Source organism: Gadus macrocephalus, chromosome 21 (genome assembly GCF_031168955.1).
Source record: "Gadus macrocephalus chromosome 21, ASM3116895v1".
In the NCBI taxonomy this organism is placed as follows: domain Eukaryota; kingdom Metazoa; phylum Chordata; class Actinopteri; order Gadiformes; family Gadidae; genus Gadus; species Gadus macrocephalus.
This window is the reverse complement of record NC_082402.1, coordinates 11,656,838-11,677,323: the sequence shown is the minus strand read 5'-3', so window position 1 is coordinate 11,677,323 and position 20,486 is coordinate 11,656,838. Positions and strand designations below refer to the sequence as shown.

Below are 20,486 nucleotides of genomic sequence, written 5' to 3'. Positions count from 1 at the left end.
TCCGCGGGTAAAAGCTGAAGGTTCTTCTTCGTCGTTTATTGGGGTAGTTCTAAGAGGTATAGTGCGTTGCCGCCACCTATTGGGCAGGAGGTCTGATCAGGAACTGAAGATAAATCCCCAGTAATTATATGAATTATGTTTACGCTTCCCCGCTCTTCTTGATAGCCTTATTATCACAAACCATTTAATATACATAATAATAATCACACAATGTATACACCTCCTAGATAACGTAATTATAGGTTGATATTGTTGAATAATGCAAATTGTTATCCCTCCATATGTCCATGTGTATAAGTGTTTTTGCTCTAGGCTGGATATGAGACATACGCCATAATGGACAAGATACTAAAGCTGGGCCCAGACAAATCGAATAAAAATGCATCATATTACCTCACCTCTACCCTCTACCAACCTTCCCCCAACTGGCAGTCCAGGAACTAAAGCATTGTACAAAACAGACAACACCGCTTCATTTCACAATAATTTATTAGTTAAGCATACACATTATAATATAAATATAAAATATCCTATTTTTGTTTTTAAAATCATTGAGACATCATATCTGTGTTGAGACAGATGACGATACAAACAGTTTTTCAATGTTCTACCAAAATCTTGATGTGTCTGTAACAAACGTGTCTTGATGGCGCCATCCTAAAATCATAGCTTGTGTCCACTAAGCATCAAAACAAAGGGATGGCTAATCAAGCATGAAACGTACCATCATTTTGAGTCATATATATAGATATATATCTATATATGTATCTATATCTATATATATATGTATAATGTATTCATATTTAGCAGCATAGAAATTGACATTTGTTTCTAAGTTCAAGCAGTTGGCAAATAAACATAATCCTGTTGTTTCACGTAACAATTTAGAGGACCTTGATGCATAATACACATAAATAAAACAAATAAAGTATGACCGAGTGATTACACACTTAATGAGCCAGGTAGACTTCAATCCAGTGGGACCTCAGGGGGACATGAAGGGTCATGGGTAATCATTGAAAAAATAGATGGAAAAAGTATGACATCAATTTTTACAGTCTATTGGACAGATATATACGATTTCAAATCTTGAAATGCTTGAACTATCTGTTACAATTGGCTGAATTTAAAGTGAATCGACCCCTCTCCGCCGCACCCTTTACCCCAAAAATAACTAACAAATACAAAATGACAATAAATACTGATATTTATCCACTTTTTTCCTATTTATTTTCTCTTTTTTTTATTTTTGCCGTTTGGTTTGACATGCTGAATGTTCATGTTATGTCCATCAGAAGGAGAAGTACTGGGCATACCACTCCTGCCTCTGAGGGTCTGGGGAGCCGATTGGGGAGTCTGTACTTTCAGGAGGGCTAGGAGAAGAGAAACCACAAGCAAAATGACAACACAAAGTATAAACAGGCAAGATTAGGGAATAAAGTTGAAAACAATTGTTTTAACGTCAAGTCTTCTCTAGCCAAGTTATACAAGTAATGTAGCTAAGAAATGTCATGGATATCAACAAGAACCTTCCAAAGTAAATTTTAGCATAGTCCTACTAGGAAGTCTCAGTGTGCTCAGGGAAAAATACATTCATGCCAGTGAAACTCTTAGTCCACTTAGTTAATTGCTTGAACTGGCCATTGTGCGTAACTCACTATGCTTGGGAGTAATTGGGAGTAAAAGTAAGGCTATCTAAGTTATAAAACATGTACAGAGAATGAAGTCAGAATGTTTCACAAAAAAATTGGAAAACAGGTGGTGTTTAATAATATTAGGTTTTCTTATGTATAAATAACCTATGAAGTTTTCAAGTCTAACATCAATTGTAACAGAGCTTGAAGCTCCAAATATCGAATTGGATTGGATGATTAAACGTCATCCTATCTCAGCATTTGATGGTACAAAGTTTTGTCGAACATTACTTTTTATTACCGGTACTTGCCTAACACCTTATTTCTCATTGCTCTGTAACCCAATTCAATTCCCTACAATCCCCTGCCAAAAACCTTCCCTCTGCTCTTTACCTGCTCAGAGCTATTGCCTTCATGCCTACAAAAACATGGTGCTTCGTCTTGAAACTCAAATTCAAAATTCCTCAAGTATATTTTGAGGACACATACATTTGGATATATTAGATAAAATAATGAGCTTATTTCAGTTTTGTCAAACTTTAACTTTCATTTTCAATATAGCAATTCATTGTCACAACACAACAACCTTTAATTAATTTGCATTCAATTAAATTGGTATTTCTGATGGAGCAAATATAGACAGCTATTGCTGATGTGTAAATGTGCGTGTGTCCCTGTTTTTGGCAATGCTCGCATTTTACAAGTCATACTGCTGCTATCGGTAAAGACATATTTAATTGGCCATTCGGGGGAATAGATACCTGATACAACAATATTATTGGTTATCTATATTCTGTATAAATTCAACAAATTAAATGACCTTTCCTCAGCAAAAACCAAACTGTCTCAATTATGGGTCTGCAAGCAAGTTGACATTTGCAAATCTTTAGGCTGTGTTGCCTGATAAATAGTACCCCATTGGAGAGGTTTGTGTAATGTCTAACAGAATAGCATATATCAGAAGGGTATTTATTAAACCGAGTAACCCTGCCCATGTCAAGTACAGGTATAGGTATGTGAAGAAAAAAACAATAAACCTATATGAGCATTAGCTGTGTGTAAGTGTATGTGCATGCAGGTCCAGTTCATTTACAAAATTTAGACCAGAGAAGGCACATGTGAAACTGCCATTTATTTACATAAAGAGCCGTGAAGCATGCGGTTCCCGCTTAAAAATAATGGACACACACATTCCCTCTTCACAAAAATAGGCACATACGTTCAGCCACACACATGCACTGTGACAGCTCCTACATGCATCTTCAACAATGATTAGCCGTTCATAATAACAACATACAACAGGAATGCACATCGCAACAGAAAATAGTAAGAAATATAATACCTAAAAAACATTAAGCAAAATAAATCCTCAAAATAATAAGAGTTTGAAAGGTAAGGTCTTCTGGCAACATGCAGAGAGATGTTGACGATGCAGAATTACTTATCCCCCACAGTACAACAACTCAAAATTAGAAGAAAAAAACAAGGGACTGACCAATGAATACAAATGACATTTCTTAGCATGCCAAACGTGAGCTCCGTTAAGAGCAGGACATGTGATGGGTGAAAGAATAAACACACAAAGACATGCTTCTTTTGCATTCCAAAGCCATTCTTCCGAGTTTAAGTAACAGTGAAGGGGTACTTTAAATAATTGTTCTATCTAGATGTACTGTTCATTCGTATGGCTTTAACCCTTTTGTTTTGCGTGTCTTGCAGGAGGCCGAGTTCTCCATGACTCACAAGCACTCAGTTGGAAGGGTTAAACAACTCAAACCCATTAGGCCTGTGGGTGGATTACAGGCGGAGAGGGAGAGGGGGAGAGAGAGAGAGAGAGAGAGAGGGGGAGAGAGAGAGAGAGAGAGAGAGAGAGAGAGAGAGAGAGAGAGAGAGAGAGAGAGAGAGAGAGAGAGAGAGAGAAAGAGAGAGCGAGAGAGAGCGAGAGAGAGCGAGAGAGAGCGAGAGAGAGCGAGAGCGAGAGCAAGAGAGAGCGAGAGCGAGAGAGAGAGAGAGAGAGAGAGAGAGAGAGAGAGAAAGACAGAGAGCAAGAGTGAGAGAGAGAGCGAGAACAAGAGAGATATATAGAGAGAGAAAGAGAGAGTGATATAGAGTGAGCGAGAGGAAGGACGGGAGGGAGGGAGGGAGGGAGGGTGGGGTGGGATGGGGGGGGTCCCTGCAGAGAAGGTCGGTCTCACCTCATGAATTTCTTGGGCTCAGTAGGAGGGGTCGGCGGGGGGAGAGGTTTGCTTGAGTTGAGCTCAAGGTGATGGAGGGGAGAGTTGGGAAGGGGTTCTAGCCGGGCGGGCTGGGGAAGGGCCTGGGACAGCGGCCCGCTCCCCAGGCCCGAGCCCATGCCTCCTGCCTCTGAAGCCCTGAGGTTAGAAGAGCTGCTGAATCGGCTGGCTGCTGCCTTCTCATTTTTTCTCTTTTGCTACACAGAAAACAGAAAGGACGGGTGGGTGGGGGTGTGTGTGTGTGTGTGTGTGTGTGTGTGTGTGTGTGTGTGTGTGTGTGTGTGTGTGTGTGTGTGTGTGTGTGTGTGTGTGTGTGTGTGTGTGTGTGTGTGTGTGTGTGTGGGTGTGTGGGTGGGTGGGTGGGTGGGGGGAGATTGAGGGTTTTGAAAAAACAAAAAGGGGGAGGTTCAAATGGGAAAAGAAGGAGAAAAACATAAAAAGGAGCAAAGGGGTCTAGGGAGACTTCTCAGACACTAACAGGGATAGAGGAGAGGTGCAGACTCCATCACACTGTTTGTCCGATTGGTGTAAATGGAGATGTTGCTTGAGATGAGGCCGGCATAGCTCAGTCTGGTTTTCGTGAAGCCAGTGCAAAGTCGCACTGGGAATTTAAGAATGAAAGTCTAGATGGGTGGTCAACGAGGTGAAACATCATCTCAGGCGTTTACAAAATGGCTTGGAAAGCAAAAGAGAGCTGGCAGAAAGATTCTGAAAACAGCAAAGGTAGGTGGAATTATATACAAACGAGCATGCACACACACACACACACACACACACACACACACACACACACACACACACACACACACACACACACACACACACACACACACACACACACACACACACACACACACACACACACACACACCTGATAAAAATTACATGAAAATCCCCACTTATTATAAATAGTGCACTGACCTGATGGCAAGAATAGTACAATTCCAAGAGTATCCATCTGTGTGTGCTATTTTGTGACTGATTTCACATCAAAAAAAAACCCACCTGCTTTGTTTCAGAATGACCTGGTTCTAATACGATGGATATTTAATCATAATAAAAAATAAATCTTTCTTTATTTTGTTATTTAGATTGACCCCCCCTTCTTGGTGTCTCGGAGGCCCCCCCATGCAGCCCCTCCTGTGTGCGGGGGTCTACCACAGCGTCATCTCCTAGTCTACCGGCGCTAGCTACCAGAGCTTACCTTGATCAGGGGGTTGATCACGCCTACATTGGGATTGGCATTGAACACCTTGTTGAAGTTGGTCTCTCTATTGACCAATTCCAACTGGTAAAACTTCTTGTCATCCTGACGGGGAACCAGGTGGTCAGTATCAGACTCAAAAGTACAAGAGAAGAGAGAGCATCAAATACAAGGAAAGATATAGAAAACTCGTATTGATTAGTATTGTTGTTATTTATTGAAGTCATGAATTGAAGTTGCCTAGCTTTGATATGGACACAAAAAATCTCAACTAAACCATCACTAGTCAGAGTTTAGTCGGAAAATAAACGAATGGGTACTCACATCCATCATCATCAATTGAAATGACCTATCCGACAGACTGTATGTGCGTGCGCATATCTTTCCATTGTCACTACTGCTAACTATCCATCACTGTATGCGCTCGTCCATATGGTCTCTCTTTTACGTGCACCTACCACCAGCTTCTTGACCAGAGCCTCTCTCTCGGTCACCATGTCCTTCAGCTCCGCTATGACCTGGAGGTCCTCGGGACGGCTCTCCCTGTTCCTGAACTTGTCCTCCGTCCCCTCCAGCCTGCAGGGGCCGGGCGGGGAGGACAGACACAAGACAGGGTGAGATAGGGAGGACAGAGCTTGAACCCATCGCACTTTCATTGGGGATTGAAGATGTTGCAGGTACAATTAAGAGCCATCATTTGAGTGCGGTTTGTTAGACAGGATGTATCCGTCCGTCAGCTACGAGTGAGTGAGGTGCACACTGAGAGCTGTGCAGATGCATCTGTTGACTGTGTGGTAGACGGGGCCTGCCTCTGTTTGAAGCCATTCAGATTCCGACTGCTCCCTGCTCATTATTTACCAATCAGGGCTGGTCTTCCCAGATGTGCTCAGGAAATAATTCTTGCCAGCAATTATACGTGTGCACACAGCGTTAAACAGGTTGCATACTTCATGGGGAAAAGATGTCTGGCAAGGTCGTAGGAAAATAAATTGGTGATTGCGGCGATAACGAATAAATGCATACCTCATCAATTATTTTAGAGCACTTTTTGCACCTCAAAGATTAAGTAGTCATTAAGTAATCCACAACAATGCAGACATTGTGCGATGAGTCAGAACAGCATGGCTGTCTTGATTTATTGGATCTTATTTCCCCTCTCCATAGGCTGAAGAACTACTGGAATGTTCAGTGACCAAACCGAAACCCGATGAGTATAGAAAAGTTTATCTGCAAAGGACTTCTTCAGTCTTATTCCAGATATGATAACTTGGCACCAAAGTGTCAGTTTGCTGTGGTAGGAAGTTGCAGTCGAGATCAAACGTAACTTCATTTTATGTTTTCTCTACAATCCGATCTATGATTTAGACCTTTAGACCTTTTCATGTCCTTCCTTTTCTCAGTTCCTCTTCATCAAGAGCATAACCTTCTGATGGTATATAGCTCGTTCTTGGTTAACCTGCATTTCTTTCTTCAAAACATCCTTTTATTATCGATCCTGTGTTCTCTGAATATTCAGTTTGCTCTGATCTTCTGCCCTCTCCTACACGTGAGGCCATACCACTGCTGCTTCCCTGAATTGATCAGTAACCTTTGTCTCTGCTGCTCTTCTTCCACCCTGTAGTTTAGGATTCTTAACAGCTTATTTAGCAAGGCAGCATCTCCTCTGTCTCATCTCTCTATATCTCATACTTGTCTTCATCGTCCTATTTACTTGACTGCAGTAGAAGCTTAATCTTTGCACTATGATTTAGTGTTGATTCCCTACTTCCACAAATAAGTATTCAGAGAACACAACGTATTCAATACAAACTTCTTAGAAGGACCCGCATTAGCAATGTGATGCAATGTGATGTGCTGGGAAATATATGCAATACAATGTCACCTTCTGATGTGAAAAACTGAGACACACTATCACAGGACTTGCTTCTAGAGATGCCATAAAGAATGCTTATAATACTACTATATAACTGTAGTACGACTGTACTACAGACATGGTACTGGGTGGGAGCAGACCTCAAAATAAAGAAACTGTATATTTCTGTATTTGATGACCTCCTGTGAAAACCCAACATGCCAAACTATTTCATGTTCAACAATAACGTTCAATACAATGACTCATGTAAAGGGTAAAAATACTATCCATAGATTATTTACTATGCTTGAATCTATGAAAGTGTAAATTGTATAAAATACATCTTTATAATATATGCGAGCGGTGCTTCTATATACAATGTTTTAACACAGCATCTAAATACACAAGAGAACAGCATGCCGACAGACGTTTAATAAATGCGTGCAGCACGCGCTGTGCACCTACAGTATCTGAAGAGCGGTGATCTTGTCCTTCAGGAGCTCCTGGGCCTTGTTGAAGTCTGAGAGCATGTTCTGGGTCTCCCGGTTGTGGATGGCGTGCATCTCGATCAGGTCTCTCTCGTGCTTCTTGGTCACCTCCTGCTCATGGACCCTGGAGGAGACATGCGTGGGGAACACAGCAGGAGAGACAATGACGAAAACAGATCGCAAGGCCAGCAAGCAATCCAGGCGCCACACCAAAATCATGTCCTCTTCATTGCAGTGCACATGATGAAAACGTCTCTTTTTCATTGTTCTTCCTATCCTTAAATGGATCCTCAATTAAAACACAGATTAAATTATTACTGGTGACCAAACGGTAATGAATACAAAGTGCAGTGAGCATTTTGTAGATAGAGACGTAGTGCTTTGTAGGTAGTGTCCTGGGGCTAACGGATGAATGACTGTGGATACCATAGAGACACATGAAATGGCCGACCGTGTCCAAGGTGGGATGCTTTTACCCTGACCGGCCCAATCATGTTTGACGTCCCTGTGAAGTGCTTTATGCTGGTATGCTTTGATTCAAAGTCATTGCTTTTGATTAACATCTCCCTGCAAAAAACGCACAGACACGCACACACGGTCACACACACACCCCGGTTTGCGCACGCACGCCCACACATGCACACACACACACACACGGCCAACCCATGCTGAAAAATAATAAGTAGACTACTGACGTAATCTGCAAAGGACGAAGGGGAATTGAGAGGTATGGAAAGACAGCGACAGAGAGAGAGAGAGAGAGAGAGAGAGAGAGCGAGAGAGAGAGAGAATGAGAAAGTCTTCTGGATCGTTCTCCCTAAGGGATGTACATCTCCCCTTCCCTGATCCTTTTTATCTATGGCTCTATATTTAGCCCTGCTACCAGGATTCAGAGTGACGTTATGTAACAGAAAAATAATTTCACTCTGTGCTGCCGTGTGTGTGTGTTTATGTGTATGTGTGTGTTTATGTGTGTGTGTGTGTGTGTGTGTGTGTGTGTGTGTTTGTGCGAATGTTTGTGGGTGGAAAACAACACATCGCACGCATACACATGTCCACGAATGTTCAATGCTAATGGACAGGAACATTTTGTGTTCATTCAATCCTGTGTTCTGCATTAGCTGCTAATGAGGCGGTCCCTTACACCATGTTACGCAAACAGCGGCCTAAGTTATTCATAATGGACCTCAGGGAGCTTATTATCAGGCCATTACAGACGGCAAAGGCCTGTCCATGCTCAATATTAATCTACTAGATTGGGGAAGTGCACTTTCATTATAACATATCAGGGTTTGTGGCTCTTAAGAACTATGCAGTTATATTTGCATAGTGAGGTGTATCTTGGGGGACATAAAGATGTTATCGTCAACCAGTTGACAGATGGTATTTGATTGCTAAATTATTAACTACTATAAACATACAAGTCCATATTCCGCTTCAGTACTAAATCGTTTTTTTTAATTAATAGATAACATTTATTTGAAACTATTATTATTGAATTTTTTTAATTATATTATTATTTGAAACCCTTAGAATGACCAATCTGAATCAGGTGTACAACAATGCTGGTGTTTAAGAAGAGATAATCCAGGAGTAGATGCTAACAAAGCCTTTGTTCTTTTGATACTAGCACAACAAGGAGTGCATAATCCCATCCATTCCACATATATAGCCACTTGCGATTCGTAAAAATATACAGGGGTGGATTTATATTTCTCATGGATTGCATGTCAGTATAAAAAAAAATGTGCTCGGAACCAATTGTCGTCGTCCTGGAAACAGAATTAATCCCTAATCCCTGAGACCAGTTAAAATGAGATTCACATGGAATACAGTTTGACTTTATAACTCCAGTGAACAGAGATAGACTTAGAATGACCTGGCAGGGGAAAGCTTTGTACTACCATCTGAGTCCTGTCAGAAGCACTACTCTGTAGTCTAGGTGAGTGACGAGACTATGGCGGGGCGCCATAGTCTCGTCAATGTGTGGGAAACACTGCTTGAAGTATGGTGGTATGGGTATGGAAATGCAGGGATGGAGTGTGTGTTCGGGGACGCCTGGTTTAACCTTTGCACATTGATTACTCAATGTGAAACAGGTGTGCAGCCTCACCCAGCCCCAGGGTCCAATCAGACTGACGCCAGGTGAGGCTGACGCCAGGTGAGGTTGCTTAAACCAGCCGTCATCCACAAACACACACTCACAAAGAGATTTAGATTAAGTCATTCCAGTAGTCAAGCGTGTGTGGAATTGATTAATTAATTTAAATACTGCATACCAAAAAAGCTTGGTTAGCTCAATCTTGTTTTCCCCAAGATATTTGCTGACCTTATTTTTCTTCAATCAATCTTATTTATTAACTGCGTACACACATTTCACATGCATTTGTATTCTAGTGGACCAGCAGTGGAGGAAGTTATGATTTTTCTTGGTTTGTACTTTTTGAGGCGAGGGCTTTCAGTTTCTATCTTGTTAACTGCTTATACGTTATCAGTGAACAGATTAATCTAAACTCATGGAACGCTAACGCGAGTGGAGGAGCTAGGCATTAGTTCATGTCCGGTCATGTCTGAGGAGGCATTAGCCGTGGTATCAAAGACGCCTCTCACGATAAGATTTAAGTATATGGATTATATTACGGATCAATGCGGCTATTCAAACATTAAAGGTGATTTATTATAACACCAGGTGTGAGTGTGTGATTAGCCGTTACAAGACGTTCTGAAAATCGGCCTCTTCTGACATCACAGGTGGACGTTTCCACCTAGATGTATGACGGATAGATGAGCAACGTTCGCTACAGTCCACTGGGTAGGCTGGTAGACTGATCTATCCAGCACACATCTAGGTGGACACGCCCACTTGTGATGCAAGAAGAGGCCGATTTTCAAAACGGCTTGTAACGGCAAATCACGCTCCCACCTGGTGGTATAATACGTCACCTTTAACCAAAAGTCGGACAGCTTTCCAAAACGTGGTTCAGACCCCCTGTCGGGTCCCCCTTCCCCCTCCATTCACCTGATCTGCTGGTTGGCCTCGCTGCGGATGCGCAGCACCTCCTTGCCCTTGAGCTCCAGCTCCTTGGTGAGGGTGCTGATGTTCTCGTTGAGCGTGTGGATCTGGTGGTCCAGCTGGGCGATGTGGCTCTTCCTCCGGGCAACCTCGTCCTGGAGCTCCGTGATGCGGGCGAACATCTCACGCTCCTACGTTCGGCGAAGGGAAGGGGCGTTAACTGACAGCTGGAGACCGTATCTACCACTTCTTTTTTTTTTACGCATGGTTTTCAAAATCCCATCCATCGCACAAATCAACATGGAAGATTGAATACATCCGGATGGAGACCATTGCAAAATTTCTAAATAATAATAATACAGAATTCCAGCCTTTCTAAACGATGAAAAAACTAAAGGCATTATGTTTTTGAAGATTGCTGGAGGTTCAGGATTTCTGGGTGCAAATTTGGGTGTAATTTTAGGTTTATATATGAACCTATAACATTTGTTTGAAACTACGGATGGCACCCTAACCTCATGGAACATATTGACCGCACATACAAATAAAACAAAAACAAATACAAGATAAGATATTAGTTCAGAATTAATCAAGCCGAGATAGTATAATATAATTATACTGAGGACCTTTGTTAAAACCTTTTAACGTTTAAAGAACTGCATAACCTTTTTCTCTTCCTTATTTAGCCATACAATGTGATATTGTACGGCATAGTAGTAGTTTGTATCTTCCCGCAAAAAACAGCCCGACAAATACCTCACCATGCATTTAACTCAGAGCTGATTATGTTCCAAGTAATCTCCCCGGCACTACAGCCATGGTGCCCACATTAGCAGCTAGCCTGCGGCTGCAATATGCTGTGATGTCTGGCTTCAGAAGTGACAGCCCACTCAGATGGGAAGAGTTGTCCGCCAAGCCTCTAGTACAGAGCATACATGCTGAAACTGTAGGCTGGGTGCGAAGTACACGGCATGTTGAACAGCCATTTTCACAGAAAAATATTTTATTTGAACAAATATCGACACAAACTAATAATCGTTTTTTCATTTGAATTCCCTGAAGGTTTGGAAAAACGCGGCACAGGGAATAAAAGATTTAGGAAAATGTTCCATCTGGAGGGGACTGTGGTTAGCTTTGAAGGTGTCATTAGTGTTCTATATGGTTCTATAGGAAATGATTTTATCAGGCAGATATCAGCTAAATATAATTTCAATGCTACATTTTCATACTTGCCTAAAATGATCAATGACCAAGAATGTAACTTTCCAGCCTTGATTTCTAGTCTTGTTCGCTATGCTCCTCTGGCCCACAAGAGAGCCTGGAAGATCCCCCTAACCCCTGAATCAAGAGCTGTGATTGGGCCGTTTGGTCTTGACTAGTTTAAAGGGCAGAACGGGCGGCTTGCTGGACCAATGGCGAGCTGCAACCAGGAATCTGATCGACAACGAGAGGGAGGGAGCTAAAGGGTGACTCAAAGTGAGGGGCTAAAGGGTGACTCAAAGTGAGGGGCTACAGGGTGACTCACAGTGAGGGGGGGCTACAGGGTGACTCACAGTGAGGGGGGGCTACAGGGGGACTCACAGTGAGGGGGGGCTACAGGGGGACTCACAGTGAGGGGGGGCTACAGGGGGACTCACAGTGAGGGGCTACAGGGGGACTCACAGTGAGGGGGGGCTACAGGGTGACTCACAGTGAGGGGCTACAGGGGGACTCACAGTGAGGGGCTACAGGGGGACTCACAGTGAGGGGGGGCTACAGGGTGACTCACAGTGAGGGGGGGCTACAGGGTGACTCACAGTGAGGGGCTACAGGGTGACTCACAGTGAGGGGGGGCTACAGGGTGACTCACAGTGAGGGGGGGCTACAGGGTGACTCACAGTGAGGGGCTACAGGGGGACTCACAGTGAGGGGCTACAGGGTGACTCACAGTGAGGGGGGGCTACAGGGGGACTCACAGTGAGGGGGGGCTACAGGGTGACTCACAGTGAGGGGGGGCTACAGGGGGACTCACAGTGAGGGGGGGCTACAGGGTGACTCACAGTGAGGGGCTACAGGGGGACTCACAGTGAGGGGGGGCTACAGGGTGACTCACAGTGAGGGGGGGCTACAGGGTGACTCACAGTGAGGGGGGGCTACAGGGTGACTCACAGTGAGGGGGGGCTACAGGGTGACTCACAGTGAGGGGGGGCTACAGGGTGACTCACAGTGAGGGGGGGCTACAGGGGGACTCACAGTGAGGGGGGGCTACAGGGTGACTCACAGTGAGGGGGGGCTACAGGGGGACTCACAGTGAGGGGCTACAGGGGGACTCACAGTGAGGGGGGGCTACAGGGTGACTCACAGTGAGGGGGGGCTACAGGGTGACTCACAGTGAGGGGCTACAGGGTGACTCACAGTGAGGGGCTACAGGGGGACTCACAGTGAGGGGGGGCTACAGGGTGACTCACAGTGAGGGGCTACAGGGGGACTCACAGTGAGGGGCTACAGGGTGACTCACAGTGAGGGGCTAAAGACTCACAGTGAGGGGCTACAGGGGGACTCACAGTGAGGGGCTAAAGACTCACAGTGAGGGGCTACAGGGGGACTCACAGTGGCCCTCATTTATCAAACGAGCGTACGACAGAAAACGTGCGTAAAATGGACGTACGCTCATTTCAACGTTGAGCTTGGCATTTATCAATTTGAACGTGAGCGCAGGCTGCGATGAAATCTCACGTCAGGTCTGAGCTCGTGTACGCAAGTTTTTTTGGCGCAACATACGGGTATTTCAATGATGAATAGTGCAGCACAAGTAGCCCATGTTCAACATCTGTATTAATTACTAAATAAATTGGAATTAGCCCAGCCGTTCAAACAATTACGATCAAGTCAGGCCTAATTAAAAACAGTATTGCTATGAAAATAATTAGAATGTGACAGGTGAAATGTTTATTCAGCTGTCTATATTAACAGGAGCTTTGCCAAATAGGTGGTCGTGTCTCAGCGATGGCAGATCTGGCTCTGTTAAGGACCTCAACGCACAGACGAGAGTTTTTCGAGACCGCGCCGATTTTTTTAAGGAGGGCGATGAATGGCTCTTGAGTCGTTTTCGTCTCCCAAGGCATCTCCTGATGGAGCTATGCAATGCTTTGGAGCCACAGTTAAGGCGAGAAACTAGGCGATCAAACGCAATACCTGTGCAGGTTTGCTCTACCTTGGGATTTTTGGCCACCGGGATCTTGCAGCGGGAGATCGGGGACAGGTCTGCTATTTCCCAGCCAAGTATTAGCCGAACCATGCCAGCAGTTTTGGCAGCTATAATGTCCCTCTCCGAACGTTATATTAAATTCCCATATAATAATGATCAGCAAACTGGAATCAAACGGGATTTTTATGCTATTGCTAGGTTTCCAAATGTGATTGGTGCGGTTGATTGTACCCATGTGCGTATGAACCATCTATTAATGATTACGCGTACATCAACCGCAAAAGCTACCATTCAGTTAATGTTCCGATTATTTGCGATGCCAGAATGTCAATCCTGAACATGGTAGCCCGATGGCCTGGGGGCACGCACGATTCTTTTATTTTCCAAAATAGCAACGTTGGGCATCGTCTACATCAGGGCGCACTACATGGTCAGAGTCATCTCGGTGAGTTACGCTGCAGTCGCACTGCACCGGCCTCCTCCCGTTTCTTGCTTGGCCCGCTTCACAGCCGCAACACGTTTTTTGGTGCTGAGCTTCATGTCGGACCATTTTTTCTTCACCTTATTCGGAATTAAATAACTTTAACGGAATGCAAACAATAGCATATATGTGAAATGTTTTAAGCTGGATAACAGAAGTTGTACATTTAATTTATTATTTAATTTATTTAATTAACAAACCTCTTCCGTAGCCCGACGCACATTGGAAACACTATTCACTGCAACAGTTATTTCCTTCCATATAGCATTCTTTTGTTGGCCTTTAATGCCAGCTATAGGCTACCAAATAAAACCAGACGGTTCGCATCCACCAGTGACCCGAGCGTCTCCATTTGGGTCTCGGAAAAATTCCTCTATTTTACCGTTGGACGTTTCTCCATGTCGTAAAAGTTAGGGGCGAGACTTCTGAAGACGTGCTTTTATATGGGCGTGTTACGTTAATTACGATCGATCTCAGCCGCCGTATTTATCAACACCAAGATCCTTCGTACGCTGGGATTGGTGTGATACGAAGGTTTCGTAAATCTCACGTGGGTCCTATCGTAAGATGAATCATGCGTTCAGATTTGCGCTCATTTCTACGTTCGTTTGATAAATGAGGGCCAGTGAGGGGCTAAAGACTCACAGTGAGGGGCTACAGGGGGACTCACAGTGAGGGGCTAAAGACTCACAGTGAGGGGCTACAGGGGGACTCACTGTGGGGGGCTCCACTCTCAAGGCGACGCCCTGGGCCAGATGAAGGCCAGGCTCACCTGTATGCGGCTGTTCTCCAGGGCAGACTCCAGCTCCAGCTTGGCCGCAGTGGTCTCCTGCTGGTGGGTTTGCCTCATGTGCTCCACGGCAGACGCGTGGATGTGGTTCAACTCCGAACGTAAGGAGGCTGACAGGAGTTAGAAATGAAATAACGTTAAGAAATGGAGACTACAAATGGTTCAAGGGAATCATTAAAAGCAGACGTTTATCTGGACAGATAAACTCCCATTGACTTTTTTTATGACTCCCAATTTTCCATTCAGACCAATCCGTGAACACCCTGGGGACAAAGCTAACCTTGTGCAGGGTTGCTGCTACGCCAACCACTACAGACTATGCTGGGTAAAAAAAAAACATGCAAGTAGCAGATCTTCTAAATGCCACTTAAACAAACCTGCAGTTGTGAGTAATTTCTCTGATTATTTGGCTCTTCCAACTCATTAATGTGTCAAAATGTGACACATTAATATGTCAAAATGTGACATATTAATATGTCAAAATGTGACATATTAATCAACCCCTGTGGGTTGATCCGCCTGCCACGCCCTGTCCCCGCTGCAGACCCCCCCCCCCCCCCCTAACAGACGCCTCTCGGGGTGCCTTGAAGGCGCTGCCGTGTGACGTGGCAGGTTCTGCTTGCCTGGTTCCCCCCAGAGAGGGGTTGGGGAAGGGGAACAAGTGAGCCAAGAGGAACACAGCCCGTCTGTCTTCCCCGGGTTTTTTCGTGTTGCACTCGTTCGTGCCGAGCATTGATCATCAGTGGCCTGCCTGCCTGACTCTCCCCATGCCTGTTTCTGACCTGATTCTGTCTGCCGTCTTAATCAAACCCTCCAAACTCAAGCCGTCTCATGTCTGCACGGAGGGCTCACGCCCGGTTCAGGGTCACGTTGTGTTGTTTCCATATCCTCTGTTTAAAGGATTCGGCCGGTTTGCCAAGACCCCCGGTTATTTATTGACATTGTCTATGTTGATGTCATGATTTTCTGTTCAGCTTACACCCTCTCACTGTGTAGGCACGTTTCCAAATGAGGCAGTTGGCAAGCTGTGGACATTTGTTATATGTACGTTTAGCAGCTCCCATAGCTGTAGTTTTGACTTGTAAAACACAAGTAAGTGCATACCCTGGCTGCCCTGGTGAGGTCATTTTCTCCCAAAACTGCACAGAAACAAAATAAAAATAATCGATTCTGCGTATACAAGCCACTGCGCATGCTCACAAACTGATTTGCACAGCTACATTTCTATGAAGATAGTGGCTGCGCTTAAGGCAGTGTGATAATTCGTGCGGAGTGCGGAGCAAAATTTAAGTAAGCGTAATTGCAGGAGGGGGTGTTTTATATCTTATTGGAACGCAGCCTAACCATTCCCTTGTGAGTCAAGATGAAGTGCTCGACTCCCGTTTTGCATGGAAGTACGAAGAAGGAGACAGTCGGCTAATCACAAATTGCACGCCTCGCCGATCCAGTCCATCGCAACCGCTGGGTCGAAGCAATTAAATATCCAGAGTTCGATCCAAAAATCTAAGATTCAGGAATTGTGCCGTACACCCGAGCAGTTGAGGTAACGTCATGAAGCCCTGAGGCACCAGAGCATCATAAAAACAGAGGGGTCGCAGTGGTCTGCCCTGGGTTTACACCCCCCCCCCCCCCCCCCCCGATAATCCAGACTCTAGTGCGGCTGTGTCTTTGTGGGGCCCGTTACCCAGCATGGCCTTGCCCTCGTCCTCCAGCTCGAAGCGCAGCGTCTGCAGCTCCTGCTCCGACTGCTGCTTCAGGGTCTCCAGGCTGTGGCGGTGGGCCTCCCTCAGGGACTGCAGGTCCACGTGGTGCTGGTGGCGGAGACGCTCCTCCACGTCCTGCCCAGAGAGAGACAGGGGAGCAGCAGGAGGGGAAGGTGAGACCGAGGGAAGACCAAGGACTGGACTCGTCTGGAGAGATGGAATACAATTCAATGCAATCCACCGTTCACAGGTAGCGTACATATCAGGCAGCTCGCTGTTGGGCTCTCACAGATTACCTTCTGCCCCCCCCCAAGTCATTCGGGGAGGAAACACGAAAATTGTGTTTCTGTGGGCAGCAGGCCACTAGTTTCAATCGTCTCGTGTCATCCCTGTATGTGTGCAGCGGCCTCTTCGTGGGTATAGGGTTTTACTCTCACACACACAGTCTACCTACGTGTGTCTGCTTCAGAGCTTGAATCTGATGGAATCTGTGTTGGACCTTGTCAGAAATGCAGACGTCGAGTCCTCAACGTCACTTATTGGTTTGCAAACGAACGTTTAGAAGAGGTGGACTAGTCGCAAGGTGACAATATCACGGCTCGTTGGACTGAGTCTGACTCGGTTACGGCAGAACGTCAGTGTAGAAGTTTCACACTGTACACAAGTTACATTGTGCAAGGCAGCGACAATAGCGCTATTTACGAGCATGCTTCTGGAAAACACACAGGCACTCTTTTGGATGACAGAACACTGACTGTAATTCAGTCATGTTTATTTAATCCCTGACGCATTATTAGTAATAGCCAAGGTTAGAGATGATCTCTTTTTTAGCCTGGTTTAAAAAAGGCCGATTTATTAGAATCATTATTCATTTTCAAAACCACATTGCTGACTGGCCGGCCGATGAGAGGGAACGTCATCCATGTACGAATGCATCCAGGGAAAACTCCTTGCTGTAGCTAAGATTTAAGCGTTGTAAAGAGAGCAGATAATAATGGAAGAGAACGGATGCATTGACACTAAAAACACTTCCCCTCCCACTGTGCTCCCTTTCTCACAACGTTTCTCTGCCATTTACAAGATTTGCATTTCATTGTTTAATTTCGTCGTTTCATTTCACTGTTGACAGGCAAGATGGATCCCCGGAAACAAGATTAGCCACCCTGGTGACAACAATATGTATTGAATATGTGTGGGGACGGGTTATCAGAAGATGAAAGACTCGCTCAGGAGCGGGGTGCACAGGTACACAAACCACAGAGGCATATCTTATAATTAAACGGTCATGGACCGGGTTTCTTTCTCTATTCCTTCAGGTGTATTATTAGAAGAAATACAATAACCCTAATTCTGCTCTTCCAAAGCAGAATTAGTTTAAGTTTCTTTCTCTATTTTCTTTAACTTATTATCACCAACTTATAAATGGTTTTCAACCGCAAAATTGTATAATACATCAATCAAATAATCATGCATCAATATTCCAAAAAACACCTCTCAATATCACAATAATCACATCAATACACTTTACTGGGCTCCTCCTAACACAGAAGGCAGGCCGGTGATGTTGAAGCCGGTTTGTTGTATGTTTTGCTGATCGTGATACATGACCTGGTGCTCCGTGTTGCCAGGTAGGAGATCTCTGTAGGAGAGTGTGTGTGGAGATGGCTGATGCAGCCTTTGCACATTGATTACTCAATATGCAACAGGTGTGCAGCCTCACTCTGCCCCACAGCCCAATCAGTCTGACTCGTGCCAGTGGAGGCTGCTTAAACCAGCCACACACACTCCCAAGGTTGGAATGAGTCCCAGTCCGTAGACCGGATCCGCCCGGTAGTCAATCGTGTTTCGAAAAACAAGGATCAGTCCAACGAAATCCAGAAGACACGATTCAGCTTCCCTCCCTTTCTCCTTCAGGTCCTTACACCAGAGGAACCCCGGGGAGGCTCGCCTGCCTGCGCTCCACACCGCTCCAACAGAGCGTAGCAGGGCCAACAAAACCCAAGCTCCACAGAACACTTAAATCAAGCCCATGAAACAGGCCTTGCAGAAAACACCCAAAATAACTCGGTAAACTGAATTACATTCATTCACCTCAATCTAATCACATTCATTGATAATCACATGCATTTTACTTCATGTATTGCATTAATGGTAATCATATCTTAGTTTTTCAATAAAGATATCTAGATCTCCCCTCAATTGTCCACTCTCATACACTGAATACTAATACTAGCGTCAAATCGATTCCAATGCTCCATCTTAGCGTAGCTTAACCCAGGGCTTAGCTTAAACCACTATCATTAGTTGGGAGTTAGATCCATCAGCCAGACTTTTATTTCGGTGTTGCTACCCATACAATGCTCTGCCATCATTTAAAACATTACCTTTTACCGTGAATTACAGAACCCGGCAAGGGAAGTGTCTGTGTTAATTACAGCAGCTTAAAACCACGGATGGTTGATTCTGTGGACGCTCAGAAGCAATTAGTTTTGAGGCTAACTGCTAGCGGGGCAATGTTCTCAGTTTTTACTCAGACGCTTGTCGAGGTAAAACCAGTCAGTGAAAACCACAATATCTGCGAGTACATTGTTCCCAAGTAGATCTCATTCTGCAGATAAGCTTAAAAAGTAATTTTTCCATACACAAGCAGGTTTTGTCACCTAGGTGAGTTTTACTGGCCAAAAGGTGAGGGTGTTGAAAGGTTTTGTAGATAATGATAAGTGGCCTGGTGCTCCATTTTGCCATGCAGGATATCTCTCTGAGTGTGTGTGGGGATGGCTGCTATAAATGTGCACATTGATTACTCCATGTGCAACCGGTGTGCAGCCTCACCCAGCACCACAGTCCAATCAGACTTAGCCAGTTGAGACTGCTTAAACCAGCCATCATCCACACACACACGCACACGCACACACACACACACACACACACACACACACACACACACACACACACACACACACACACACACAACACCACCCATTAATGCCAAGACTGAGCGCATCAATCTACAATCCCGACTGGTTACCCTCAGCAAGTCTAGAGCTCTCATTGTCTGTTTGGATGGTCCATCAACTGTATATATTTATAAATAAATATACACAAATAACTCACACATAATACAATTTCCAGTCCTTTCAACCATGAAATCATCCCATAGTATCCTACCTTCTATTATTAAGTTTCGTAACTCTGCTTAAGTTTAAGTTAAGTTTCTCTCAATCATTTTTGTTCATAATATAATTTTTGGTGTATAATATCTAGCACTAATTCACTTATTTAAAGGTTCACTTATTTATATAGTTAATTTCCTCATACTGAGTACTGATATTAATTCAATTCAATTGTATAGCCCTTATCACAGGTACAGTCTCAATGGGCTAAGCAGGCCATATATCTATGACACAATACTGAGGGTAGTATGAATAGCCACTATTGGTCTGGGTGATACAAACTTGGAAGAGATGCCCTGATTGTCAGAAATGAGCCGAAACTGAAATTTTATTCAGCAGTCAGCTCTAGTTAACTCAAGTAATACATCATTATTAAATCATTAATGTGGAAATCCGACCTAAAATTCTAACCTGACCCAGATCCAGCTAGTATTTGAAAAGATCCTGGCTGAGCAGACTAATCCTGATGGGTAGAGCCGGTTACCGACTCCCACTCGGCGTGCTAGAGCCTTGGTTAGGACTCGCTGGTGTGCAGCGTGTACCTGCTGTTTGGAGAACTACTGAGAAAGGAACCACTTGTTTTTCCTTTCATCAGCGTGCATAAAGCTGTCATTGTGTTACCTTGGCTGGGAAACGATGGAAGATATACTTGAATGGTTCTCAAGTATCAAATATTTTACCCAATTAGCCGAGGCTTCAAATAAGGCACAAAGTAAACCAATAGAAA

At 44.5% G+C, this 20,486-nt stretch overlaps 1 protein-coding gene and 1 long non-coding RNA gene across 5 annotated transcripts in view; one reads left to right on the top strand and one right to left on the bottom strand.

Annotated features, from left to right (window-relative positions):
• Positions 1-471: 471 nt before the first annotated feature.
• fam184ab (family with sequence similarity 184 member Ab) overlaps positions 472-20,486 on the bottom strand; it is a 48,814-nt gene continuing 28,799 nt past the window's right edge. Inside the window, exons 15-22 of one of the 4 annotated variants that reach the window (XM_060041605.1) lie at positions 16,568-16,721; positions 14,866-14,993; positions 10,432-10,616; positions 7,390-7,536; positions 5,531-5,648; positions 5,073-5,177; positions 3,830-4,065; positions 472-1,373 (exon numbers count right to left, since the gene is read on the bottom strand). In XM_060041605.1, the coding sequence (XP_059897588.1) occupies positions 1,292-1,373; positions 3,830-4,065; positions 5,073-5,177; positions 5,531-5,648; positions 7,390-7,536; positions 10,432-10,616; positions 14,866-14,993; positions 16,568-16,721 (1,155 nt within the window). In that variant the 3' untranslated portion in view covers positions 472-1,291. Of the gene's footprint in view, positions 1,374-3,829; positions 4,066-5,072; positions 5,208-5,530; positions 5,649-7,389; positions 7,537-10,431; positions 10,617-14,865; positions 14,994-16,567; positions 16,722-20,486 lie in introns of all 4 variants that reach the window. The other 3 variants (XM_060041604.1, XM_060041607.1, XM_060041606.1) reach the window with 3 other exon arrangements.
• On the top strand, positions 3,927-4,739 carry LOC132449794 (uncharacterized). The gene is made up of 2 exons (XR_009523656.1): positions 3,927-4,117; positions 4,242-4,739. It is a non-coding gene; the product is annotated as an uncharacterized LOC132449794 (long non-coding RNA).